This window comes from Octopus sinensis, linkage group LG10 (assembly GCF_006345805.1).
Source record: "Octopus sinensis linkage group LG10, ASM634580v1, whole genome shotgun sequence".
In the NCBI taxonomy this organism is placed as follows: domain Eukaryota; kingdom Metazoa; phylum Mollusca; class Cephalopoda; order Octopoda; family Octopodidae; genus Octopus; species Octopus sinensis.
In genome coordinates this window covers 71,625,692-71,652,953 of record NC_043006.1, presented here as the reverse complement: position 1 = coordinate 71,652,953, position 27,262 = coordinate 71,625,692, and the positions used below count along the sequence as shown (strand labels likewise).

The following is a 27,262-nucleotide window of genomic DNA, read 5'->3' as shown; positions in this document are numbered from 1 at the left end:
GTTTCTACAGTATTAAAATTATAAACTGAAGATGCAACGGAGTCCAGATTCTGAAAATTTAGATGTGTAGGAAACTGTATGTCTTGGATAAGAGGGGTCGGAAAACTCTGAACAGGGATACTAATTGGTGAAGTGTGTTGGAGACTAGCATCTGTAGGATCTTTTACTGACTTACCATAAAGTTTCTGGTCAGATGTGGTTTCCGGCTTATCAAGAGAATCTTCATTCAACAAATGTGAAGAATTTGGAACAGTAGTAGACTTGGGCCTGGTGACAGATTCTGTAGGAGAACAGGTGTAAGTACTGCCACCTTCAGGAATTTGAGTCAAAGGAGAGGATTTCTTTTCTGTATTTGGACTATGGCGAACTGAGACTTCATGATTAGAACAAGCTTCTTGTACTGAATCCAAGAGAATGATGTTCGGTGACCACCAGCTGTTTGTGAGGATGGCTCACTGAAAGGGCCATCACTGTTACCTAAAGTCCATTCGAAATCAGAATGATCAGTAAGAAGTACTTCAGAAACAGTTTCAAAAGAAATATCTGAAGAATAATCACTCTTAAAGATTTCCTGGGGATGGAAACCTATGAATGACTCAGGCGATTCATCATTAAACAATATCTTCTTCACACTTTGTTGGCTCAAAACCTGCCATTTTTCTCCAAGCTTGACCAAACGCTGACGTTTAGATTGTGGTTTCTTGTGGGAGGATGACCGAAAGCTACGCTTAACCTGAACAGTGTGATTGGCTTCTGGGCTATTTTCTGGAGAATGATTTGTTGTTAATTTATCCCACTTCTCCAGAACTGGTGGTGATAGATTAAGGCATACATTGCCAACAGGGGATTTTATGGTCTTTTGCTGTTCACTCAAACAAACATGTTTTTCACTCTTTGGTGCTTTGTTACATTTGGGGATTGGGAACTTTTCTAGTTGTGGTGGAAGACAATTTACAGAAGGTTTGTAATTTTCCTGTTCCGAATTTTTTAGTGACTTACTAGGAGCAGTACAGTCAGGTGGGATGTCGTTTTGCAGGGTTGATAAATGTCTTTTTATTTTGTTTGGAAATTCTAAGGGTTTTGAAGGTGAAATTAAAGGTTCTGCCTTAGCAGTCATAGCTGACAATGAAACAGCAGTCTGTTTGGCCTGTTTATTACAAAGTGGAGGTTTATCATTGCAATGGCGATCCAAGCGACTAGGTGAATTAAACAAACATTTAAATGGACTTCGAGTAGGACTTTTCCAAGAATTTTCTGAAGCCCTCTTTGTAATTTGAGAAACTTTCTTTAATGGTGTTTGAGGATTTTCCAAGGCCAGTGACTGAGCATCAGATTCTTTCATCAATAGGTTCTTTGTAGTAACATCTTCTATGGAGACATCACAGGAAGACAATGAATGCGCTGTTAGGGAATGACAATGTTTTTCAGACTGTCTTTTGGTTTGTTGAGCATCTGGGCTAGAATTTTTCAAAGAAAGTAGCATCACTTTGTCTGTTGATTCAGAGAATTCATAATCTCGTTCACTAGAAAAAACAAAATTTAACAATTAAAAAAAATGGTCACAAGATACATCACGTTTAGTCACAAATATTATTTACATGCATAATAACGTCGAGTTAAAGTGCTGATCTAGTGACAATATGGTTGTAAGTTCTCATCATACCAATGTGATTGGGTTATGTCCCTTGAACAAGATACTGACTCCGCTACTCTTATTTCACAGCTGGATAGCAGTAAGACGGTAAATAGAGCTTTCTTGTAATAAAAACATTTGCACCAACAAATAAATTGATCTAAACCATCCAAATATATTAGTTTGTTCATTTTTATGTCCGTGTAGTATGAGTTAGACAAACATATATTATTCAGATATTTATTTTACAACAGGATACCTTTGATGTTGCTTTACATGTTTTCCAGATAAAGGGTGGCTTCATATCATATAACTCCAAAAGTGTAAAACCAGAAAAAAAAAAATGACAACTTCACTGTTTAAAACGCAGAGAGGTTATTTTTATGTAAACATTCGCACACAAATACACACACAATGGACTTCACACAGTTTCCCGCTACAAAATCCATTTGCTAGACATTGGCTAACCAGGGCTTACAATGAAACTGAACCCAAAACCATATGGTTGAGAAGCAAACTTAACATTAGAGCCATGACTGCATCTTTGGAAAACAGATAAACTGATGTATGATGATGACACACACGCACATGTAAATGGTTTAAAATAAATAATTTCAGTAGATGCCATCAGTTCTAAATAACATATTTCATAATACAAGGTGGTGAGCTGGCAGAAACATTAGCACACCAGGCGAAATGCTTAGCGGTATATCGTCTATCTTTATGTTCTGAGTTCAAATTTCACTGAGGCCAACTTTGCCTTTCATCCTTTTGGAGTGGATGGATTAAGTACCAGTTGCGTACTAGGGTAAACCTAATTGACTGGCTGCCTCCCCAAACATTTTGAACCTTGTGCTAGAATATTCTTTAAGGCATTGAGCTGGCAAAAATGTTAGCATGCCGGGCGAAATGCTTAGCAGTATTTTGTCTGTCTTTACAAGCTGATTTCAAATTCCATCAAGGTTGACTTTGTACCTCTAGTGTAGAGAAGAATATATTTCATAATACAGTCTTGATAATTTCCCTCAGTTATTAAAATTCAGGTATTCCATGTTACATAAGAGTTGTATTCCTGTAAATCCTGCTGTGACATGAAATTCCTTGATGCAAAACCTTCTTTCTCTAGTGGTCTTTGTTAAATAAAGTCAACAGGAAAATATGCTTTGCAATGTAGAATTTCATGATAATATATGTGTGTGTGTGTGCGTGCGTGCACCTACACTGACACTTGGGAAAAAACAGTTAAGGGATAGCATTAGCAAGAGCACCTAGCCAAAGCAAACTGCTTTAAGAAGTTTCATTCTTCTCATGCCTTAATAGAAGTACATATACACAACAACCAAAGCCTTGTGAGAGTATGTAGTTGATAGAAAGTGACAGAACCTTCTTATATATATATATTATATTATATTTTCCACTTAATACAAGATGGCATAAAATAAGCATTCTCTTTCTCCATGCTACCCTGTTGATGGCTATGGTTCATATTAGTTTCCATGTTTGTGTGTGTATATGTTTATGTGTGTTCAATTACGTATACATATCTGTGAAACTGTATAAATGCATACATACATATCTGAAGTGTAAATGGTAATACAGACCTGTTGTCATCAGATGAAGACACCATTTCAGACACAACATTCTCAACAAACTGATGGATAGCTCTACCACGATCTATCAGTTTGTCTAGCTGCTTGTAATTAGCTTCATTCTTTCTAAATGCACAATGCTCAGTGGAATTAAGGTGCTGTTGGTGGGAAGGAGAGAAAAAAAGGTAGAATTAAAATGGATAATTCATAAAGAAGTTTAGAAGATACAGTTGTGGCCAGAAGTTTGGAACATTTAAAAAAAATTTAAATCATGCTCATGCACAATTTGAATCAAATATATACAACATATACATTTGAGCATTTAATATAAAAATTCTAAATTTCAGACTTATGTTCCAAACTTTTGGTCAAGTAAAAATATATTACAATTCAATGTAACTTTGAGCATTTAAGATAAAAATTCTAATTTTCAAATCTATATGCCAAACTTTTGGCCACGATTGTATATTTTAGAATTTTCAAGGACTAAAATAGTTGTTATCAATCAGGGTCCATACAAAATTTCATTGTTAAAGTTTCAGTGCAATAAATTGTTCACAATTCTACAATAGACACAATATTTTGACAATTTATTTTATACAATTCCTAATAATATTTAATTATAAAAACATAAAGGAGTATTTTAAAATATAGAAAGGCTATGAGGGTCCTCTGTGCCTTGAAGTAAAATCAGAATCAAAGGGTATCCACAGGTAAAAAACAGTTAGGAACCACTGGACTGAAATGCAAAGACAACCATTTAAATTCTAGTTGAAACCTCATCATTTTATGTCCATATGGGTCAGTCAGGACTTGTTGAAGGAGATTTTCTATGACCAGATGCTCTTCCCGTCACCAATGCTTACCTCCTGTTTTCAAGCAAGTTAATATGTTTCCCATAGCTGGATGCTTTTCCTGGACAGCTAGAAACAAACAACTTTGTTTGCATGATAATCATGACGCTCATTTACACCATCATGTAATGTCAAAACAAGAACACATATGTATGTATGTATGTGTGTGTATATATATAATATACATACAGTCAGGTGACCCTGGCATTCATCACGTTTGGATACTGCTTTTTATGTAAAAAGCACTATCCGAACGTGATCGATGCCAAGTCCACCTGACTGGCTCCCGTGCTGGTCGCATGTAAAAAGCACCATCTGAGCGTGGCCGATGCCAGTGCCCCGACTTGTTCCCGTGCCGGTGGCATGTAAAAAGCACTCACTACACTTTCAGAATGGTTGGCAGTAGGAAGATCATCCAGCTGTAGAAACATTGCCAGATCAGTCAAACTGTCTGACCCATGCCAGCATGTAAAGCGGACATTAACCGATGATCGTGATAATACACACACACTCACTTGTTTGTGTGTGTATACACTGTTCTTAAATAAGAATAATTTGTATCCTACAAAAGTATAGATTTATGTAAACTGCTTTTATTATTGCTGAACATAAAAACACATTAATATATTCTTTTCTACTCAGGGCACAAGGCCTGAAAATTTGGGGGAGGACGCCAGTCAATTAGATTGACCCCCAATATGCAACTGGTATTTAATTTATCGACTCCAAAAGGATGAAAGGCCAAGTCGACCATGGCAGAATATATATTAGACACACATACTTATGATTTCAAATTGTAGCTAATCTTCTACAAAAAATAAATAACCGTCTACTATAGGCACAAGGACTGAAATTTGGGGCAGGGGATAGTCAATTGATTACAGTGCTTTCATCCCGAAAGGATGAAAGGCTAAGTTGAGCACGGCAGAATTTGAACTCAGAACGTAAAGATGGATAAAATGCTACTAAGCATTTTCCCTAGTGTGACAATGATTCTGTCAGCTCGCTGCCTTTCTACAAAGAATAAATAACAAAATGGCTACAGGCAAGGGCAGATATTTTCTCAGCTGATGGTATTTTATGTTCAAAAAGATTAACTGACAAGACCAAATATAGTGCTGGCCATTCTCTTGAATCACAAAAATGAAGCTGCAGAGCATTAGTGCATAAGAGCCTTGTGAATCAACTGATATTTCTCAAGATATAATCAGATGTAATGTTAGCCTTAGTGAAGCTACTGACTTTGACAATAATAGGGAGCCATGGTAACAGTGGATTACCTTCTTGTTAGTCATTCCTAAAACAAGACACAACCTTCTTATTTCTATACTGCCCACAAGGGGCTACACACAGAGGGGACAAACAAGGACAGACAAACTGATTAAGTCTATTAGATCGACCCCAGTGTGTAACTGGTACTTATTTAATCGACCCCGAAAGGATGAAAGGTAAAGTTGACCTTGGTGGCATTTGAACTCAGAATGTAGCGGCAGACGAAATACCTATTTCTTTACTACCCACAAGGGGCTAAACACAGAGGGGACGAACAAGGACAGGCAAACGGATTAAGTCGATTATATCGACCCTAGTGCGTAACTGGTACTTATTTAATCGACCCCGAAAGGATGAAAGGCAAAGTCGACCTCGGCAGAATTTGAACTCAGAACGTAACGGCAGACGAAATACGGCTACGCATTTCGCCCGGCGTGCTAACGTTTCTGCCAGCTCGCCACCTTAAGACACTAGTTTCAATCTCACCTGCAATTACAAAATATACAAGCTAATGAGAGAACTCCAACATAGTCAATCGACCTGCTAGAACTATTGGCCAAATTTCCTTCACAATCACACTATCATCTTTGAAAACATTATGACTGAATGAAAGAAATTATGTTCACAGAAGGAACAACTTTGAACATAAGTCTGATGATTCAGGACTAACCAGTGACATGAACAACAGTAACCACTCCAACACGAGGTGAAAGAAAGCCAGCAAAATACTGAAGCTAATAAAGTGCTTTATTCCAAACCTCTCCACTGATTTTACTATTAGTGGAGAGGTTTGAACCTTGACTTCTGAAACAAGAATGCAAGACAATGAATTAATACTACACTCAAATACACAAAGAAAAGATGAGCAATGCAATGCAATACTGTTATAACGTGGATCCTCATCCACTTGTATGTTATTGTTGGCACTGTAATATTCTTGTTGCCACTATTATGTTGTAGCGGTATTCTGCATCTTGTTATCTTTGACTTGTCTATCATGTTATTGCTGATAGCTCTGCAAGACAATAACTTCGAAACATCTACCTTGACAGTAACTCGAACTTGTATATTTCACATAATGGAGCTGACTTCAACTGAGAACTCATTTGGAGTCTACTTCTACTGACTTCCTACAATGACTGACTGTCCGACTTCATAGTGGCTGATTCATTCATACCACTTTGGCACATGGAAAGGGGAGTACCATTTCCACTACAACAAATACTTATGTACATGCATTGAACAAAAAGTACCTTTTTAACATCATCAAAACGAACATCACAACATTCACAGAAACCCTGCCGAAGTTTCTTCTCTGCAAGCTTCCTTCTCTCCCAGTTCACTAGACGCCGCCCAGGGATCTTCTGTGATGCAACCTGTTGACTGAGTGTGCTACAAGGAAAGAAAGAAAAATATTTATAATAATAATAATAAGTGATTCTTAACAGATACATCTAAAGGGAGGAAACAACTACAGTAAGTGACTGGATGGATGAAAGGCAAAGTTGATTGTAGACAGATATGAACATACAACATAATAAGGTATGGCTGTGTGTGTGCATGCACAGGCATGTCTAGTATTGAGTTTGCATTCCTGTCATCTTGACAAATGTGCAAGCTAACTGTAAACAAAAGCTTCACTGTTCCCACAGACAGTATTTACAATACCAGGAATATAAACTGATGTATGCGATCAATTTGTTAAGAAATATACTACAGCACTTTGCATCAGCATAGTTTGGTTTTACATAGGGATACTTCACAGCAATTGCAACAGGGCTTGAAAACACAAAGAGCTTCTTTTTTTGAGAGCGAGAGAGAGTGTGCTTGCACTAATGTATAAGACACACAAACACAATCATGTCTACATAGATATACGAATAAAGCAACATACACAACATGCATTAATATACATGTACAGTAACCCCTTGCTATATTGCAGTTCACCTATTGCGGTTTATTATCTAAGCCTATGCCAATTCCTCTGTGGTGTTGTTTAGCATTTATAATAAAATAAATATATACAAATTACAAAAATAATTAAAAAAATACACAGTATGGTACTGCTTCTACTTTGCAGATTTTCACCTATCGTGAAACACCCACGATAGTCGAGGGATTACTGTATGTGTATATATATATATTGATGAACTTGCACCTTAACTGGATTCATAGTAAAAATCCAACAGAGACGCACAGCAGAGAGAGAGAGAGAGAGAGGAGAGAGAGAGAGAGAGAGTAAAGCAATTAATTACCATTTTTTGGTGGTGGTGGTGGTGTTGTTGTTGTTATTGTTGTTGCGAGTTAGATTGGCTGCATTCTGTGGTGCTCCAGACTCTGCTGACCAGGCTACAGGAACATCTTTATTCGCTGGTTGTGGCTTAGTGGCACTGACACAACTTAGCCACTCATCAAAGGGACAGCTGCCTGGTGCTGAAGACAAGTTAATGTGGGGCCAGCTAGTAAACTCCATCACAACTGGACGATAATGTTTGTTGATTGCTTCAAATTTTATGTAGGGCTTCTTTAAGTATTTCACTGTGAAGAAAGAGAGAATTCTGTTTAATTTGGCATTTAACCCCAGATCAGCCTGAAACCAAAGCATGCATAATGAAAAGTGATCTAACAATTACCATCATTATCATTGTTTAACGTCTGCTTTCCATGCTGGCATGGGTTGGACGGTTTGACTGAGGACTGGTGAGCCAGAAAGCTACACCAGGCTCCAATCTGATGTGGCAAGGTTTCTACAGCTGGATGCCCTTCCTAATGCCAACCACTCTGAGAGTGTAGTAGGCACTTTTTACATGCCACTGGCATGAGGGCCAGTCAGGCAGAACTAGCAAGACCATGCTCGAATGGTGCTTTCTATGTGCCACTGGCATGGGAGCCAGTCAGGTGGCACTAAAACCTTTGGAAGTAACTGAATCAGCTTCAGTACAAGAACAGTCATTTACCGACACAGCAGTTACTAAATAAATTCATCTGTTGTTGCAGGACTTGGACACCGAATGTATAGGTATAAGAGATATTTTTGTTAATGACATTAACATTAATCAACATGTCAACTTACATTTTGCTGTTTTCTTTCTTTTCTGATTATCCTGAAAAAAAAAAAAAAAAAAAATCCACAATTACAAAACTGAACAAATGGATATACAATATGAGGCAGATATATAGGCAGGGATGTTAAAGAGCTGGACTACTGACCACATAATTGTCAGTTCAGAACTTTCTCGTGCTGCTATATTTGCAGCCCTGATCAAGAGACAAACTTAATGTGTGGTGTGTGTGTGTGTGTGAGAGAGAGAGAGTGAGGGAGCATGTGTCTTTGTGTTTCTATTTCCCCACTGATTGACAACCAGTGTTGGTTTGTTTACATCCCCAGAACTTAGCAGTTGAGCAAAAGAGAGTGATAGAATAAACACCAAATTTAAATAAGTTCTGGTGTCAATTTATTCAACTAAAACCTTCAAGTGGTGTCCCAGCGTGGCCATAGTTCTATGACTGGAACAAGTAAAAGGGAATCAATTTATCTCTAATTCCCACAAAAAGAAAAAAAAAGGTGTAAAAAATTGTAGAGATGGAAAATATTTGTGGAACTTTGAGATTTGTGTATTGTAACATAATTATAGTGTTAAGGATAGTTATAAGCAAAATCACCATCTAAGATATTGACTACTGCCCACAAGGATGTAAGTTCAATTCATACTACTACTGTATGACTGTTCCAGCTTGCCCAACAAAACAAATAGAGATTTCATAGCTGAAGCGTTTTAATACAGGAAAGAAAACCCCTCATTGCTAGTTTGAAAAAAGTCAATTACTTTTTGTCTGTTTGATCTATATTCAAATTTATGTGCTGTCTAGATGAGAAAGGTAGAATGCATTTATAACTCAGGAAAATTAGCTGCAGTAAAACTGGAGACTGCTGAGAACATCAATATACTGCATTAGTAACCAAATACAGAAATGCATACACAAATGTCTTCCTCTTGTCACCATTATTGTAGTCTTACCTCACATATCCTTCTTTCCCAGAACTGAAATGTACTGGAATTTTCTTCTTGTCAATGTTCTTGCAGACAATAACTTAAAGGTAGACAAACTGAATAGTGGAGGCACATAGTCTGGTGGTTAGAGCAGCAGACTCACAGTTGAGGGATCACAGGTTCAAATCTCAGACTGGGCTATGTGCGTTTATGAGTGAAACACCTAAGCCCCATGCAGCTCTGCCAGAAGGTAACGGCGAACTTCTGCTGACTCTTTTACCACAACTTTCTCTCACTCTTTCCTTCTGCATCAAGCAGCTCACCTGTGACGGATTGGCATCCCATCCAGGTGGGGATCCGATATGCCAATGAAACAAGCCCTTATGAGCCAGGCATGGCTCTAGAAGGAACAAAAAACAATAACATACAAACTGAATAACCCTTTCACAATCTAGGAAAGGTGGAGGCTTAAAAATGATAAGCATTGTCCCTTTTTTCCCTGACTATCGTTTTAATGTCCCCTTCTCTATGGCCAGATATCCTTCGTCACCAACCCTCACCTGTTTCCACGTAAGGTAATATCTCTCGATCAGATGTTGTTTTACAGAGGATTGCAAACGAAGGCCACTGCAAGTCTGATGGTAACACTCATATACAATTATCATGTCAAGGCAAGGAGTCACCAACTCTCTCTCTCACTCACACGCACATGTATAAAGCACAAGGAACAGGAGTTTAACATTTACCACAGTTTTGGCTCTTAAGTTTGATACACAAGCTGCTTTGGCATTCTCCAACAAAGTCTTCTCTTTGCTGATCCATTTCATTAAACCTAGGGAAAAAATTTACAGAGATTACTTTAAAGTACTACAGAAAAAGAAATATGTGCATATGTATGCATGTTTATATACACATACACACACATGCAAACACACTACTATCTACATCTATAAACATACAGAAACACACACAAGTACATATCGAGGCTTCAGGTTCAGTTCTTTTTCGTGATATCTTTGGCAAGTGTCTTCTACTCTAAGTCCCTTTGTTCGTTTAACGTCTGCTTTCCATGATGGAATGGGTTTGACGGTTTGACTGGGGACTGGTGAGCCAGTTGGCTGCACCAGGCTCCAATCTGATCTGGCAAGGTTTCTACAGCTGGATGCCCTTCCTAATGCCAACCACTCCGAGAGTGTAGTAGGTGCTTTTATGTGCCACCGGCAAATGGGCCAGTCAAGCAGTACTGGCAATGGCCACGCTAAAATGGTGCTATTATGTGTCACCTGCACTGGCAACACCCTTGCTCAAATGTCGTTTTTCATATATATAGATAGATAGATATTATACATATATATGTGGGTGTCTTTTTCCAATTAATAACAAAGAGGTATAAACATCAGCACATAGGCAACAATTCACTGAATAAGAGATTGGCTTGTCGGAAACATGTAACAGTGCTACAGTTGAGGAAATGCAATAAAAATACAAGTAACATATGAGAGGGAAGACTACAGCAGAGTAAAGAAACAATAATAATTTCTAACACTAGTACATAATTACAAATTCTGGCAAAGTGCAGGCAATTAAACTGATTCCAGTACTTGACTGGTATTGATTTTATCGTCTTGAGAAGAATATAAAGAAAGCCGAGTTCTGTTAAGATGTAAACTAAAAATTTGAGAGGGCCTGGGTAAATACCTCAAGAAGTTTAACATCATACTCTAGCACACTTCCACAAAAACAACAATTGTTTCATGCAAGAACAAAATAAAAATTGAGGTGTTCTAATCTGGGTACTGAGACTCAGTGTGGGTGACAGAAGTGTCACTTGAGAGAAGTTTAGTCCGAGTATTATGTCCCTTGATCACTTGCCCGCTTGCTCGCTCCTACTGGATCCACTCACAAGGTTGTGGTTTGTTTAGTGCTATAACAAAGACACTTGCCTAACGTAGCATGCAATGGAGCTGAACCCAAAACTATATGGTTGGGAAGCAAACTTCTTAACCACACAGCCATGCCTATGTCTATAATGTAAACAATAATGATGATGATAAATATTTTCTTTACTTGTATAGGGCACAATCTTGACTCCCAGTTTTCTTGCTTTGTCAACAATATTCTCAGGCTAAAAAAGAAAAAGGAAATACAATAAGAATAACAAGATCAAACTGACGAGAAATTATACTCTTACCACCAGTACCACACACATTTTAATGTCTACTTTTAGAAGGACAGCAAGATTGAGGTTTAACTGATGGGGTAGACATAAAGAATTCTTTCCATCCATCCATCTTCACTCACTGCGGCCATAGGATGCAATCAGAAGCAACCATCATGGAAACCATCCACTTTCCAGCTGGATCAAGTGAGACTATGGATATTGGTCTACCTCTTGGTCGTCTGCCAGTTAGCTAGGTTTGAAAAATTCTTCTAGTGATACTTTCTTGTAACATTCGAATAACATGTCTGTAGAACCAAAGCTGGGACCTTTCGATGAAGAGAAAGTAGTGACTCAAGATGGAGAGGCCCCCTGATCTTCAGGCTAAGCACCCTGAAACATTACTTCAGAGAACCTTTGCAGGAACCCCATCTCTATTGCTTGTATTTATGATATCCTTTTGCTCATTACCGAACATTCATGGGCATTGGTGAAGAATTTATATGCAATAAAAAATCGACAGAGAATATGGTTTAGAAACATTCTAAAGTTATGTAAAGGTGATGCTGTAGAAAAATCAAACCAACATTTAAACAGGCATTAATTTAAATGGGACCACTTTAATTCACTAACTACCAATCTTTTTTACTTCTTTATCAGAATACCTCAACATTTTTAATACATACACAAATAAAGTCATGAGAATAACGAAGTTCAGTGGATTCATTACATGTATGCAATTTATTTGTTATCAGTCTGGTTCCAGGAGCAACTCATAATTGAATGAATGGCATTAAACCTTTTGCTATCACATTTCTGTTGAAATACACTGCCTTTGTTTCAGGTGATTTTGAAAGTAAATGATTTAGTAAAATAAGTCGTTATTAAGCCAGTGTTGGAATATAAATAGGAAATTTTGATGGAAGTTTTTAATTTAGATTACTTGAAAACAGAAAGTTTGTGTCATAGAACCAGAAATTAGCCTCAGGCAGGTTGCCATCAAGAGTTTCTGTTGCTGCACCCCTGTCATTTTCATATCTCAGGCAACCTCTCTTCCTATTATCATCATCTTTCAAAACACCCAAAATTGAACATAATTTTGCATTTGTACATTAAGCATTAAAGTAACTGCATTCACCACTGTTTTTAACGAAGCTTATAATTGATGTGAAGTAATTTACATGATATTACATCTCTGAAACATTATAAATAATGATGTATTGCAGTTACACAACATATTCTAATCTCTAATAAGTTCAGCTTCATGTTAGGTCAGTGGTGTTTCTATGATCATTACAAATAGGAGGTCAGTGGTGTTTCTATGACCTATAAAGACACCAATTGCATTATTTCAGAATGGGAAAAGAGAAAGACAATAGAAAAATGATGAACTTACAACAGAATCTATTTTAACACATTGTAGCATGGCTCTTCCACGAGTAACCTGGTAAAACAAAGAATGACATAAGTTGTGTTGAACAATTAAGGAAATAGACATTTTCACAATTACCATTAATGAGATGAGAGTGAAGGGGGCAGCTATTCTACAGACAAATTGACAGAATGTGGGATAAAATGCCTTGCTGTATTTATTCCAGCTGCTTGCATTCTAAGATCAATACCTTCCAAGGTAAAAAGGGAAATAATAGCCAAGGTTGATGGATTGTTGAAATTGTCAGAACATCAGTTGGATGTCTTGTAAGTATTTGTTATGACCCTGAATTCCAATCCACCCATGGCCTAACCCATCACCTGGCTCTTGAAGCAATCAGATCAGGTCCCCTGTTTGCAGGGACTTTCCTCTCTGCCTACTATCAGTCACTAGGAAGGGCATCCAACTGTAGAAACCATGTCAAAACAGACAACTGGAGCCTAGTGCAGCCCTCCGTCTCGACATTTTCTTTCAAACTGTCCAACCCAAGTCAGAATGGAAAACAGATCTTAAATTGTAACCATTGTCAGTGGTTGCAGGAGAACCATTAGACAAAATGCCCGGCAGTATTTGTTTGAGCTCTTTGCATTCTGAATTTAAATCCCACCAAAGCCAAATTTGCTTTTCCTCCTTCCAGGGTCAATCAAAGTATCAGTTAAATACAAGAGTTAATTCAAATTGGCTGTCATTTCCCAAATTTCTGGTTTTGTGCCCATCTTAGAAACTTTTTAGGTAGTGAGCTGTCAGAAGTGTTAGGACATGGGGTAAAATGCCTAGCAGCATTTCATTTCTTCCAGCTCTTTACATTCATCATCATCAACATCATTATTTAACATCCATTTTCTATGCTGGCATGGGTGGGTTGGTTAGTTCAACCTCACCTCAGGCTAACTTTTCTTATGATCCTTGTTAAAATAAGTACTAGTTGATGTAATCGACTTAACTACTGCCATAAAGTTGCTGGCCTTGTGCCAGCATTTCAAAGAATTATTACTGTTATTATTTTTAAGGTGGAAGCTGGTAGAACTGTTAGGATGCCAAGTGGAATGCTTTAGCAGTATTTTGTCCATCCTTATGTTCTGAATTCAAATTCTGCTGAGTTTGACTTTGCCTGTCATCCTTTCGGGGGTTGATAAAATAAGTACCAGTTGAGCACTGGTGGTGATGTAATCAACATATCCCTCCTCCAAAATTGCTGGCCTTGTGTCAGAATTTGAAACCTTTATTATTATTATTAAGGTGGTGAGCTGGCAGAATTGTTAATGCACCAGGTGAAATGTTTAGCAAAATTTCATCCATCCTTATGTTCTGAGTTCAAATTCCAGCAAAGTCGACTTTGCTTTTCATCCTTTTGGGGTCGATAAGATAAGTACCAGTTATGCACTGGAACTGATGTAATTCGCTTGCCCCGTCTCCCAAAATTTCAAGTCTTGTGCATATAGTAGAAAGGATTATTATAACCACCACCACCACCACCTAAATGCTTGCACAGGCCAGGAAATGATAACAGAAAGATAGAATAATAACAGATGACAAGAGATTACAAAGTCATCTCTATGAGAGAGATGTGGATGCAAGACAAACAGACATACCGAGAGAGCCTTTTTGTCAAAAGTTGAAGGGGATGGAGTTTGGCCACTGTTGAATGGGCTTGACATATAGACACTTGGACTTCCTGAGGTATTTGGATCATCATTTTTCTCTTTTACTTTTGACTGATCAGTAACAAAGTAATGGATCTCTTTGCTGAGGAATTTCTCAATGATCTGAAAGAAAAAGTAAAAAAATATATACACATCTCCAGACATACGAACTGCTATCATACACACAATACGAACTAACTTATCAGCTGGCTGTATGGTAGCCAACCCACTAAGATATCTATACACATAAATGCTATAAGTATAGAATCATTATAAAATTAAATGTAACTACACAGGCACACATATATGGATATAGAAGTGTATAGGAATGAGCAGGCTGTATGATTAACAAGTTCCCATTACAACCACATGGTTTTGAGTATCCTCGTTAAGTATATTGCACTATAAACTCAAATGGATAGTATTTTTTAAGGGAATTTAGAAGATGGAAACAAAAGACGAAGTCATGTGTGTGTGCTATTTACACAAGTCTAAAAAAAGGTTTCATGTCCCTCTATATTATTGACCAACGGATTAGAGACTGATAAAATATCAAACTGGAAGTACTAAATTCAATGTGTTTGTGTGTGCATGCATACACATGTCTTTGTGAATGTTTACATTCTGTACTTCTCCAAAAACTCTTCTAAGCTAAGCGCAGAGCGATGCTGACATTTCCCTGTCACCAAATTGTCCAGGACATAGTGCTTTTTAACACAGGTGGACTGAAGGCTCCCTTACTTGAAAAAACAGCTAAAGGCTAGTGACAAGAAGGGCATCCAGCTGCAAAAATAATGCCTCAAATAATATATATTTGTTTAACCCAAGCTAACATGGAAAAACTGCCAAAAAAGAAAAAAAAAATGAATATGTTTACATTATTTACATTTGATAGATATTTGTCCTCATCTTGCTTGTTGTTAACACAATGTTTCGGCTGATATACCCTCCAGCCTTCATCAGGTGTCTTGGGAAATTTTGAACCTGGGTTCTCATTCCTAAGGTATTTTTTGATATTATTATTATTATTATTATTATTATTCAGGTCACTGCCTGGAATCAAACTTGGAATCTTGGGGTTAGTAGCCTGCACTCTTAACCACTACGCCATATGCCCGTGGGCAATTTAAAAAAAAAAATTTTTTTTAAATTTTTAATTAAAAAATTTTTTTTATAAAAACTAGCTTGTTTTTCAAATGCATATGGCACAGTGGTTAAGAGCACAGGCTACTAACCCCAAGATTCTAAATAATAATAATAATGATAATAACATTGAAAAATACCGTAAGAATGAGAACCCAGGTTCGAAATTTCCCCAAAACACCCGATGAAGGTTGGAGGGTATATCAGGCGAAACATTGTGTTAACAACAAACAAGATGAGGACAAATATCCATCAAATGTAAATAATGTACATAATTCCTCACCTCTTAAATATAGAACTGAAATGAATATGTTCTTTATATAAGAATAGCTAAGAGTAACTGTGACATATCCCTTAAAATTGAAGAGGAAATGCCATCACTATTGTTAATTCTTACATGTATACACTGTTTAAAACAATTCAACACATGTAGCACATATAGAATCTTGTATATATAAGCACACAAATTGGAGGTAAAAATATTTTTACCATAATGGCAAATAGGTAGAGAGGAATATTTTAGTCTGGCTGCTGCAGGCAACCTCTCTAATAGCAGTGTAATGATAAAATGTATCCAATCTATGTTGAAAAAAAAACCCCAAGGTATTCTTCTTTAAGATGACATGGGATTATAAGAGAGCCATCCAAGAATGGTTTTGGGAGAGAACTTAAATAGGATGATAATGAAGGCCTTTTAATTTGTACTGTAGACAAATGAACTGGTAAGTCTACAACACATGTAGACATTCCACATATACACATAAAGCAACTTTCAATATAGATACAAGAAAAGACTGAATGAATTCTAACAGACATACACTAATATAATTGAAACCCACATATACTGAATTCCAACATGTATATACACACACACACACTGAGTATATTTCAATTCACATAAAGATGGAGATTGAGTGAAATTCAACATATCAAGTTAGATATACTTACTGCTCCAAATTTGCTCAAACTTTCTTCAACATTCCTCTGTTTTAATCCTCTTAAGTCAAGATAAATCCTTTTACCATCAAGTGGAAGTTTGTTTTTGAAGTCAAGCTTTCTTCTGCTATTTAGACAACTTTCACCTGCAGCTGGAATCAAAATAAAGTTAGAAACTTCTAAATGGACATAAATGGCAGAATTCCCTATGATGTACCCAGTGCAAACTGTGGACATATAAGAGGTGCAGTGGAATCACAAGAAGGTTAACAGCAAAAGTAGATTTTTTTTGTGTGGTAGATGCACAGAAACAATATACAATAAGAATACACAGGAAACAGATTTTCTCTAAGGTTCAAGAGGATCCTTAGAGGTGGTTAATAGGTTGTTGCCTAGGACATCTAGGTAAGAGAATTAGTAAAAGAGAAAAGAGTTCAGAAAGTATAGTTGCTAAAATAAGATTTGGCTGGAACAAGTTCAGAGAGCTATTACCTCTATTGGTAACAAAGGGTTTCTCTCTTAGAGTGAAAGGCAGAATGTATGATGCATTTTCAGTATCATATCATACACACCTTACTTTCCACAGAATGCCCCTTTACTCTGTATGCCCTTTCATGCTGCCAAACAACAGCTCCCAGAACTTTTGTTCATCACTCACTATTTTCATTCCTATGTACCTCTGACCTAATCTCTCGCACTGTGCATCTCTCTTGCACACCCCACACATTCGTATCATCTGTGCTGCTACTTATTCCCTCCCAACCCACTCCATTTCCTTCATATCCTCTTAAGTGATATTCACCATTGACCATACTACCACCTGTGGTCACCATTTACTGCATTTACTTCTATCCCCATCTCTATTCATCTGCTACTTTCCTTCATGCAGCAAAATCTCCCTCAAATCATACCATAGGTGAAGGTGTGGCTGTATGGTAAGAAGCTTGTTTCCCAACCACATTGTTTCAGGTCCAGTCCCACTACATGGCACCTTGGGCAAGTGTTTTATACTATAACTTCAGGCTGACCAAAGCCTTATGATCAGACTTAGTAGATGGAAACTGAAAGAAACCATCGTATATATATATATGTATATATCTATGTGTGAGTCTGTGTTGATGTCTCCGTAACTTAGCGGTTTGGCAAAAGACACCAATAGGATAAGTACTAGGCTTAAAAAAAAGAAAATAGGAGTTGACAAGCTGGAGAGCTGCACCAGGCTCCAATTGTCTTTTCTGGCAAGGTATCTACAGCTAGATGCCCTTCCTAAAGCCAACCACTTTACAGAGTATTCTGCATACTTTTTATGTAACACCAGCATGGAAACCTATTATTAAATGAATTCAAGTGAAACTGTAGAGAAAAATTATAAAAAAAGATCCTGACGAAATGTCTAGTGTTGACATCTATAGATAATTCAAGGTTCAATTTTGAGAAATAAATAAATTAGAGGTCACATAATGTTGAATAAGAGTTCTATCAATTTATTGAACAACTTGTAACTGAATGAGAATCTTTGCTCTGTATCACCTGATCGCAGCTTTCAGTGTGAACTGATTGTTAACCTCAATGTCCCACTATATAATCTCTCCATTCATAAACAATGGAGATAAAAAGCAACCATAAACATACAATCCAATGTCACAACAAAGAGTTATTTGTGTTTCATTTTAAATTAACATTTTTGTTTTGAGTAATATAGAAACATTACTTAAATAATAAAGTTCAAGGTACAAAAGATACAAGTTTCTTTTTTTTAATTCAATAAATTTAAATACAAAAAAAAAAAAAAGACGTGGCTGTGTTGTAAGAAGCTTGCCTCCCAACCTCATGGTTCTGGGTTCAGTTCCACTCCGTGGCACCTTGGATAAGTGTCTTAATATAATAATAAAAATGAAATTATTGTATACAGTGCTCAGGTGCACCACAACTTGTCAGAAAGTGCGTATAGAGTATATGCAGTAATGTACAAATGCCTGGAAAGCGAACAATGTATAAGTCAGATACATGCTTGTGTGTGTATGGAGGGGAGAAAATCAGGTGTAGTGTTGGTGAATCTCAGAAAGCATGGAAGTTTTGAAGGATGCAGTGGTCTGACAACTAACAACTGACGCCGGCAGTTAGTTCTATGCTTCAGCAACTCTCAGCGTGTAAAAATGTTTCCTGAAGTCATGGGAGCTGTGCTGTTTTCTGACCTACTATAGCCTCGGACCAACCAAATCCTAGTGAGTGGATTTAGTAGACAGAAACTGAAAGAAGCCTATCATATATATATATATCGGACGTTAAACGATGATGATGATGATGATGATATATATATATATATATATATATATATCAGACTGGAGTCTGGTGCAGCCTGATGTATACAATTCCCATCTCCCCTATCTCCTGCATGTTTATGTAAGAAACAATAGAGAAAATACTGCAATCCTCTTACTTGCCTATGCAGATTTGGAGGTGACCTTAAAACTCCAACGCAGCTAGCTATTGTCTAAGCTTGACAACAGCCATCATCATCGTTTAACGTCCGCTTTCCATGCTGGCATGAGTTGGACGGTTTGACTGAGGACTGGCAAGCCAGTAGGCTGCAGCAGGCTCCAATCCAATCCAATTTGGCAAGGTTTCTACAGCTGGATGCCCTTCCCAATGCCAACCACTCCGAGAGTGTAGTGGATGCTTTTTACGTGCCACCAGCATGGAACCAGTCAGCAGGCAATGGTATCGAATGTGTTCGGATGGTACTTGTTACGTGCCACTGGCATGGGAGCCACTCAGGGGGCACTGGCATCGCCACTTTGGATGGTGATTTTCGTGTGACTCCAGCACAGTAGTTTCTTTTTATTAACATTTAAAGAATGAAGAGTTAAGCTGTCTTTCGTATGATTTGAACCCTAAAGAAAATATCTAAGCCAGGACAGTGTCTTGTTCAATAAATTCTAGTTCAGTAATGCTGCTGTTACTAAAGACATTGCTTTAACCCTTTCGTTACTAACCCGGCCATACCCGGCCGCTGAATTTTTTGGTTTATGTTACTAACCCGGCCACAGCCGGCCGTGAGAACCTATTGTTATTTAAATGTAAATTTGAACCCAAATCTCGTTGGTACACTCGTTAAAACACGTGATTTCACTTTGCTAACACTTGAGTTATTGTATCCGACATTGTTTGGCGTGATATTTGAACTCTGCGAATTTTTGGAGATTTTTTTCCAAATTTTTATCAACTTTCAAAATGGAGATCTGTTTTATGCTATCAAGCAGTGACTCCGAATTTGAAGGTTTTTCAAGAGAAGATCTGGAGATTTCGAGAAGAACGAATGAAGCAAAAAAGCACGTGGTGGATGAATTTGAATCGGATGTTTCAATATCCGAAAGCGATTCATCAGAGACTGAAAGCGATTCATCAGAAAGTGAAAGCGGCGATACAAAGGATAAATTTACACCAGAATGGAGTAAAAAATTAAAAAAGGTGTCGATTGACGATTTTTCTGGGGAGCCAGGGCCTACCCATAGTCTTTCTGAGGAAGCGAGACCAATCGACTTTTTTTTTCTTCTTTTTCCTGTATGCTTGTTTGAAGCTATAACTGCGGAGACAAACCGTTACGCAGAAAGTAAACAAACACGGAAAAAAGACAGCTTGTGGTACCCAACAACTGTAAAAGAAATGCGGGCATTTTTTGCCATAAATATTATTATGGGCATAAGGCAATTGCCCAGAATAACGAATTACTGGAGCAACCAGGAACTTTTTGGGGATCATTGTGTTTCCAGCATTATGACCCGTATAAGATTTGTAAAACTGAGCCAGTATTTACATGTGAGAGACACTAGCAGTACCCCCGTACGTGGAGAACCAAACTTTGATCCCTTATTTAAAATAAGACCCCTCATTGACGGTGTTCAAAATGCCTACGAAAAATTTTATAACCCTGGAAGGTATTTATCCGTCGATGAGGGTATGGTGGGCTATAAAGGCCGAGTACGTTTTCGGCAGTATATGCCAGGAAAGCCCACAAAATGGGGGATTAAAGTTTGGAAGATATGTGAATCAAATACTGGGTACTGCTGTGGATTTAACTTTTATACAGGGAAAAGAGACAATTATGTAAGTCAGCATGGCCTAGGGTACGATGTGGTCTGGAATTTATCACTTCCATACCATAACCAGGGCCATATATTATTTTTTGACCGATTTTTCAGTTCGGTCAAACTTGCGGAGGATTTAGAAGCTGTGGCAACGTATACGTGTTCTACAGTAATTGCTAGTAGAAAAGGGCTGCAGTTGGATATAAAAAAAGCAAAATAAAAAAAAAAAGGTGAAATAATCCAACGGCAGAAAGGAAATCTGCTAGCGACCGCATACAGAGATAAGAGGCAGATAAATTTTCTATCTACCAGTGCACAACCATGTGTAGATGAAAATGGCACTCCGTTTGTGAACCTCGATTACAACAAGTACATGGGCGGTGTGGATCGGATGAACCAGATGATGAGTTATTATCCGGTTGGTAGACCGGGTAATAAATGGTGGCGATACCTGGTTTGGTATATAACAAACATGAGCATTGTAAATGCATTTATATTATATACCAAATCAGGAGGGGTTCGCAAGCGGTGCGACCATCTGCAGTTCCGGGCAGATGTAGCAATTAAGTTGAAGGCAGGATATTCCTCAAAAAAAATAAATGCAGGAAGGAAAAGCAAAGCCTGCCAGAGAGATATTTCTCTGAGTTCAGCCGATCTACATAAATTAGAAAAAATCGGGGGTCGCAAAAGGCAGTGCCGTGAATGTCTATATCAAAAAAGAAAAACTCCCAGTGGACGGCCAGTTGAAACGTCCTTCCAATGTGCATTCTGCCAGGTTGCAGTATGTAGAGTGGGATGTTTTACAACTTTCCATGAAAGAAATATAGTGTAAATATTGTTTGTATATATGTATAATTAAATTGTATAAATATTTTTCAAATTTACTTAGTTTTAACTTTTTATTTTAATTTACCTGTAATTTTAATTTGCCTGTAAGGTGAGTGACAAGTTTTGATTTAATTTCTATTGTAAATCTTTATTATATATGTTCCTGTGTATGTGTGTGAGTATATTTCATTCAGTTGTATTTAATTTTTTAGTTTTCTTCAAAAACAAATTCTAATATTTCAGTTTATTTTACCTTTATGGTACACCTGTTCTTCTGTGCATTAAATTCAACTGATAATCTAGTGATGTGCACAATTCTTCCATATCAAAATTTTGTTGCATACCTCAATTAAATATTAGCTGAGGACTAAATTTCTATGGTAATGTTTAAACAAAATTTTAATATTTTTACCTTTTGCTCAGTTTACCTGGATTTACCTGTAATTAGAGTCACTTTGAGACAACAATTATGCAATGGAATTGATTAAGAACCCTTTCTTCAATTATGTTCCAAATATCACATTAATATGTTCATAAGTAAAAAAGTTATAGTTGCTTAATGAAACTAGTCTAAATTCATGATTATTTTAGAATTTAATTGAAACTCATGAGGGGTGTTTTTTGGTCAGAAATATAGTAACGAAAGGGTTAAAACAGGAAGATGGTTCAGATCCACTTAACATATGCAAATTTAAATAAAAGGAAGAGAATCACTGTATGGTTTACTGTGTAGCATTCATACAGGATTTGTTGTACAAGGTGCAGTATGGCTATCAGAAATGACATGTTGTAGGGTTGTAACATGGCTACCAGACAAGATAGATTGTAGAGAATGCAGTATGGCTCTAAGACAGAGTATATTGTTATTTACCCCAGGTCAATCCTGATCAAATGTATTTTAACTATGATTAACCAATTTATTTAGGAGTATCTAGGTCTACATTATTCAATGTTTTCTTTCCTTTCCCAAACCAACAGGTTGCGACTAGGAAAATGTGACTGCAATTTCTAGCAGGTTAAGTAACCTTGTAAAGGCTTTCTCACTAACTTCTGATAGGGTGCAGTATGAGGATATATTATATAATGTACAACATGGCTGTCAGACAGGCTATGTTGTATGGAGTGGCTCATGTGTCAGGCAGAGCAAGCTGCATGTAAAATTTTTAATCCAGTTGCCTCTCAGTCTTACCTATTTACTACAGCCAAAAAGCAGTATACAAACTTTGAAAATTACTTTCTTAGAAATATGACTGTGACTGCAAAAGGTATCTTGATTACTGGCACTCTGTCGGTTACAATGAAATGTGTCCCAGTTGATCTGATCAACACAATAGCCTGCCCTTAACATAGTTCTAAGAGAGATCAGTGTGGCACAGAATGCGACAAGGCTGGTCCTTTGAATTGCCAGCTGAGTGAATTGGAGCAATGTGAAATAAAGTGTCTTGCTCAAGGACACAATGCGCCACTGAGAATCAAACTCATGACCTTATGACCATGAGCCAAATACCCTAACCATTAAGCTACATGCTTCCACTAGATATCTTGATAGAATATAACAGCTCACCTAATTGTTTAGTTCCACTTGGGACACATGAATGAGAGTGATTGTCCTTCACAATTTTGTTCCTTTTCATTATTGTTTGCTGTGTCTTGTTTTTCAGAAGTGGTCCACACCAACTTGGTGATTTCAACAGCAAGCTACAATAAAAAAAAAAAGTTAAGATATTATAAATATTCTCAAGTAGTAGAAAAATCTTGAAAATGTATTAAATAATATAATAATAATAATGAAATTACTGTGCATAGTGTTCAGGTGCACTACAACTCATCAAAGGTGCATGAACAATACACAGAATTACATACAAAAGCCAGGAAAGTGAACATTGTATGATTCATGATATACACATGTGCATACATACGGACTGGGGGTGGGGGGTATCAGAAGTAGTGTTGGCAAATTTCAGGAAGCATGGAGGTTTTAAAGAATGCAATGTATCGGCAACTAATAACTGATGAAAGTAGTTTGTTCCATGCTTCAGCAACTGTGAGTGTGGAAAAAAGTTTCCAAAAGCCATGGTAAGCTGAGTTGCTCACTCATGTCCCGTATAAGTCTTATCAATCTATCCTTCCTGATTTGACAATGATCACTCATCTGACAAACCTGTAGATATAGATCACTAAAACATACAAAAACTAGATAAAAAGACTATGTACATATAAAATGAAATTTAACATTGTAACAAATACACACATAAATTAAATTTTAGGAATCATATGGATAGGGCCTGATGGTGCAGAACATTACTTAAAAAGACGGTATTTATAAAAACGTTAACCTAATACAAATAAACACTAATAAAACAGTCACACATAATATTGGTTTCAAATTTTGGCACAAGGCCAGCAATTTTGGGGGTATTTATTTTATCAGACCTGAAAGGATGAAAAGCAAGATCGACCTCAGAGCATAAGGTCAGAAGAAATGCCGCTAAGCATTTTGTCCAGCGTAGTAACGATTCAGCCAGCTCTCCACCTTCCAATCTTGGCATAATTTGAACTCAGAACATAAAGACTGACAAAATGCCACTAAATATTTTGTCCACAATATCAACAAATGTGTACATATATATATGTGGCCTCCCCACTTCCCATATCTCGTCACCCCCACCACCACCACCACTACAGAACCTCCACCTACACTCCTAGTTTCTGTTCCCACTAACTTCTGCTCACATTGTACTTTGAGGCACTACCTGGACACCATATTGCTCACCCCTATTTATCTCTTCACAGAACTAGATACATTTTCATTCTCTCCTGTAAACGAGTAGATATGTAGCTCTTCTATAAGAACCAGCTCTACCCCCACTCCCTTCTCTCATACCTCAATCCCCAGCATAAAGCTGCACCACCCACACCAGCTGTAATAGTCTTGTGAGCTGCAGAGCAATTTTACTAGAAAAGCACTCAATACACACTATAAACTGGTTGGAGCCAGGAAGGGCATTCAACTGTAAAAACCATACCAAAAGCAGACACTGGAGTATGACGTAGTGTTTGGAGCCATCAGATCCTGTCAAACCATCCAATTAATGCCAGGTTGATGATGAATTTTTGTATGAAATTGATAAATTATTCTGAGCTGCAATTATAGTAGGAAACCCATGCCTTTAGTCAAAGCTGGGACCATGCAATTATAAACAACCACCAACAATGCCTGCGCCTGTATATTTCAAGTCACGACATTTTAAAATAAGTTATGTGGGTTTATATGAACGTTACCGACATAATATTTCTTCTTGTGAGTCGGCAAGGGAGCCTCTACTTGGTCACTCATTCTACTAGAAATTACAGCCAAATCTCTTTTAAATCGTTCCCTAGTGTTTTGAAAATGTAAGGATACTGAATAATGTCCTGGTTATACAAGATATATGATCACGGTCGGAATGCCTTTTTAATTATAGGTCTGCTTGATCGGGGCTGGTCTAAGGTTAAATAAACACTAACCAATTATAGTACTATTATTTGTATTTACATGTCTATGAGGGTTACTAAGTGGTTACTTAACTTACTAGGTATAGTGACCAAATAACACTATCATCTTAAAAACGGGCCACCAGTTTTGTATACATAAATATGGTTAGTCTACATTACTCTGTAAGGAGCCTGGGATCAGTTTCCTGCGTTCTCTGGCGTATATATTCTTCCCTGGACAGGATGCTGGTCTGTTTGCAAGATTACTCATTTTTGTCAGCTGAGTGGACTGTGAAATGTTTTGTTTTATTCAAGAACACAACACATCGCCCAATCCAGGAATTGAAACCACCATCTTACAATCTTGAGTATAAAACTCTAACCACTAAGCCATGTGCCTCCACATACATAAATAGTGTATATCATTATGGTTTTCATGCCATTCCTAATAACAGTGTTATTATGAAGATTGTAGGAAAACGAAAGTGGAGGGAAAAGGTCTTTTTTTTAAGGAGTTAATCAAAGCCTCTGTAAAAGGTAGGAGGTAGTTATCCTCACATCAGACATGACCCAAAATTAATGAAACAGAGAGGACCCTGATAAAGGTCTTCAAAGGCCATATGGTAGTAGTACTAAACAAGATAATGGATTAAATCTAACACACAACAATTGGTTTCCGTAATACCAAGCTATTGAATAAGACCCTAGTATCAGACAGTTGCAATTGAACTTTGAACCATTGAGTTGAAAATCCAAGTTTTTAATAACACAGCAACCTGCTGGGACGGTCACACTATTACATATATCAGGAACAAAATAAAGTTTAGTCCCAGCTCAGTCCTGATTGAGCAAATTAGTACCAGGTTAAGCCAGATCCAGGAAAACCTATAATAGATGTTTCTGGTAACCATTATATCTTCTATTCCGACATATTGTAACTAAAACTACATATATCTAATGCATTCATTTTTAAGATGATAGAGTGTTATTAGGTCACTATGTCTATTAACCACTTAGTAACCCTCATAGACACATAAATACAAATAATAGTACTATATTTGGTTATTATTCGTTTAACCCTAGACCAGTCCCGATCAAACAGATCTATAATTAAAAAAGCATTCCAACCGTGACCATCTATCATGTATAACCAGGACATTATTCAGTACCCATATATTTTCAAAACACTAGGGAACGATTTAAAAGAGATTTGGCTGTAATTTCTAGTAGAATGAGTGACCAAGTAGAGGCTCCCTTGCTGGCTCACAAGATGAAATATATGTCGGTAACTTTCGTATAACTACACACAGCTTATTTTAAAATGTCGTGACTTGAAATATAATACAGGCGCAGTGTTCTACAGCTTATTTATGTAAAAAGATAGCTCAGCCATTCGACAGAGAACGATAAGTACCAGGCTGAAAGAAGTACTGGGGCCGATATGACAGACTAAAATTACCTCAAGTTGCGGTGATTCCAGTATGACTGGGTCGAATAATCGAAATCAGAAAACCAGTTATTTATATATATATATATATACCTAGGGATTGTAGCTAAACACACATATATAAACGGTAGAAAAACACTCAATACATATATCAGAGTTTAATTATTCTTAGTTAATGATGGATCCACTCCCCCGATATTGAGTTTTTCACATGCGTACATTTCGTTCAGGCGCCTGTTGGATAGTTTATTGTATTCATTCAAGGTTTTTGTAAGAGACCATTACAGTTTGTTTGGAATAGTAAATTAGTTAAGGGTCATTTAACGTTTCTTAATGGGTGGTTATATTACTGGGTTAGGATCCGTACGAATGTTTTGAATAAACATCTATAATTTACAAGCATAGAATTGTAACAGATATCAATTAAAATGAAAGCATGTCAGTGAAATTATATATTTTCTATTATAAATATTAACTGGCAAAAATCCAAAATCTGAAAGAGACAATAACATTAAACAGACGACTGCAAACGACTGAGATTTTCAAAGTGTTAACTGGAATTAATCGTTAAATGAATAGAATAACTTAATAGAAATTGAAGGAGAAATCAAAAATCACCAACCAAAGTACCGAATTCCAGGAGTACCATAAGAGATCGGCTGAAGAAAGTTTGCTTCAATAAGAGGAAATGCCGCAGATCAGATTCAAATTCTGGGCATTTCAAACAATCCATCCATTTTTACCGCCAAAGTGTTCCGGGCTGAATAGAAAGC

At 37.1% G+C, this 27,262-nt stretch overlaps 2 protein-coding genes across 2 annotated transcripts in view; both read right to left on the bottom strand.

Annotated features, from left to right (window-relative positions):
- Positions 1 to 315, bottom strand: part of LOC115216468 — a 3,426-nt gene extending 3,111 nt beyond the window's left edge. The window contains exon 1 of the mRNA XM_029785831.2: positions 176 to 315. Within this exon, the coding sequence (XP_029641691.1) occupies positions 176 to 226 (51 nt within the window). The 5' untranslated portion in view covers positions 227 to 315. The remainder of the gene's footprint in view (positions 1 to 175) is intronic.
- Positions 295 to 27,262, bottom strand: LOC115216467. The gene is made up of 12 exons (XM_029785830.2): positions 27,112 to 27,262; positions 23,133 to 23,266; positions 16,665 to 16,804; positions 14,523 to 14,696; positions 12,895 to 12,942; positions 11,408 to 11,465; positions 10,087 to 10,172; positions 8,422 to 8,452; positions 7,604 to 7,886; positions 6,602 to 6,740; positions 3,235 to 3,380; positions 295 to 1,523 (listed from the first exon to the last, which is right to left on the bottom strand). Exons 2-12 carry the CDS (start codon positions 23,200 to 23,202, stop codon positions 326 to 328), a joined length of 2,373 nt encoding a protein of 790 aa, XP_029641690.1. The 5' UTR covers positions 23,203 to 23,266; positions 27,112 to 27,262; the 3' UTR covers positions 295 to 325.

Excerpts from the sequence above, each read along its gene's own strand:
- LOC115216467 (XM_029785830.2), bottom strand. The coding sequence starts at position 23,202 with ATGAAAAGGAACAAAATTGTGAAGGACAATCACTCTCATTCATGTGTC. Across the intron at positions 10,173-11,407 it reads CAAGATTGTGCCCTATACAA|GTTTAATGAAATGGATCAGC; the intron begins GTAAAGAAAATA and ends TTTTTTCCCTAG. Across the intron at positions 6,741-7,603 it reads ACCACCACCACCAAAAAATG|CACACTCAGTCAACAGGTTG; the intron begins GTAATTAATTGC and ends CTTTCCTTGTAG.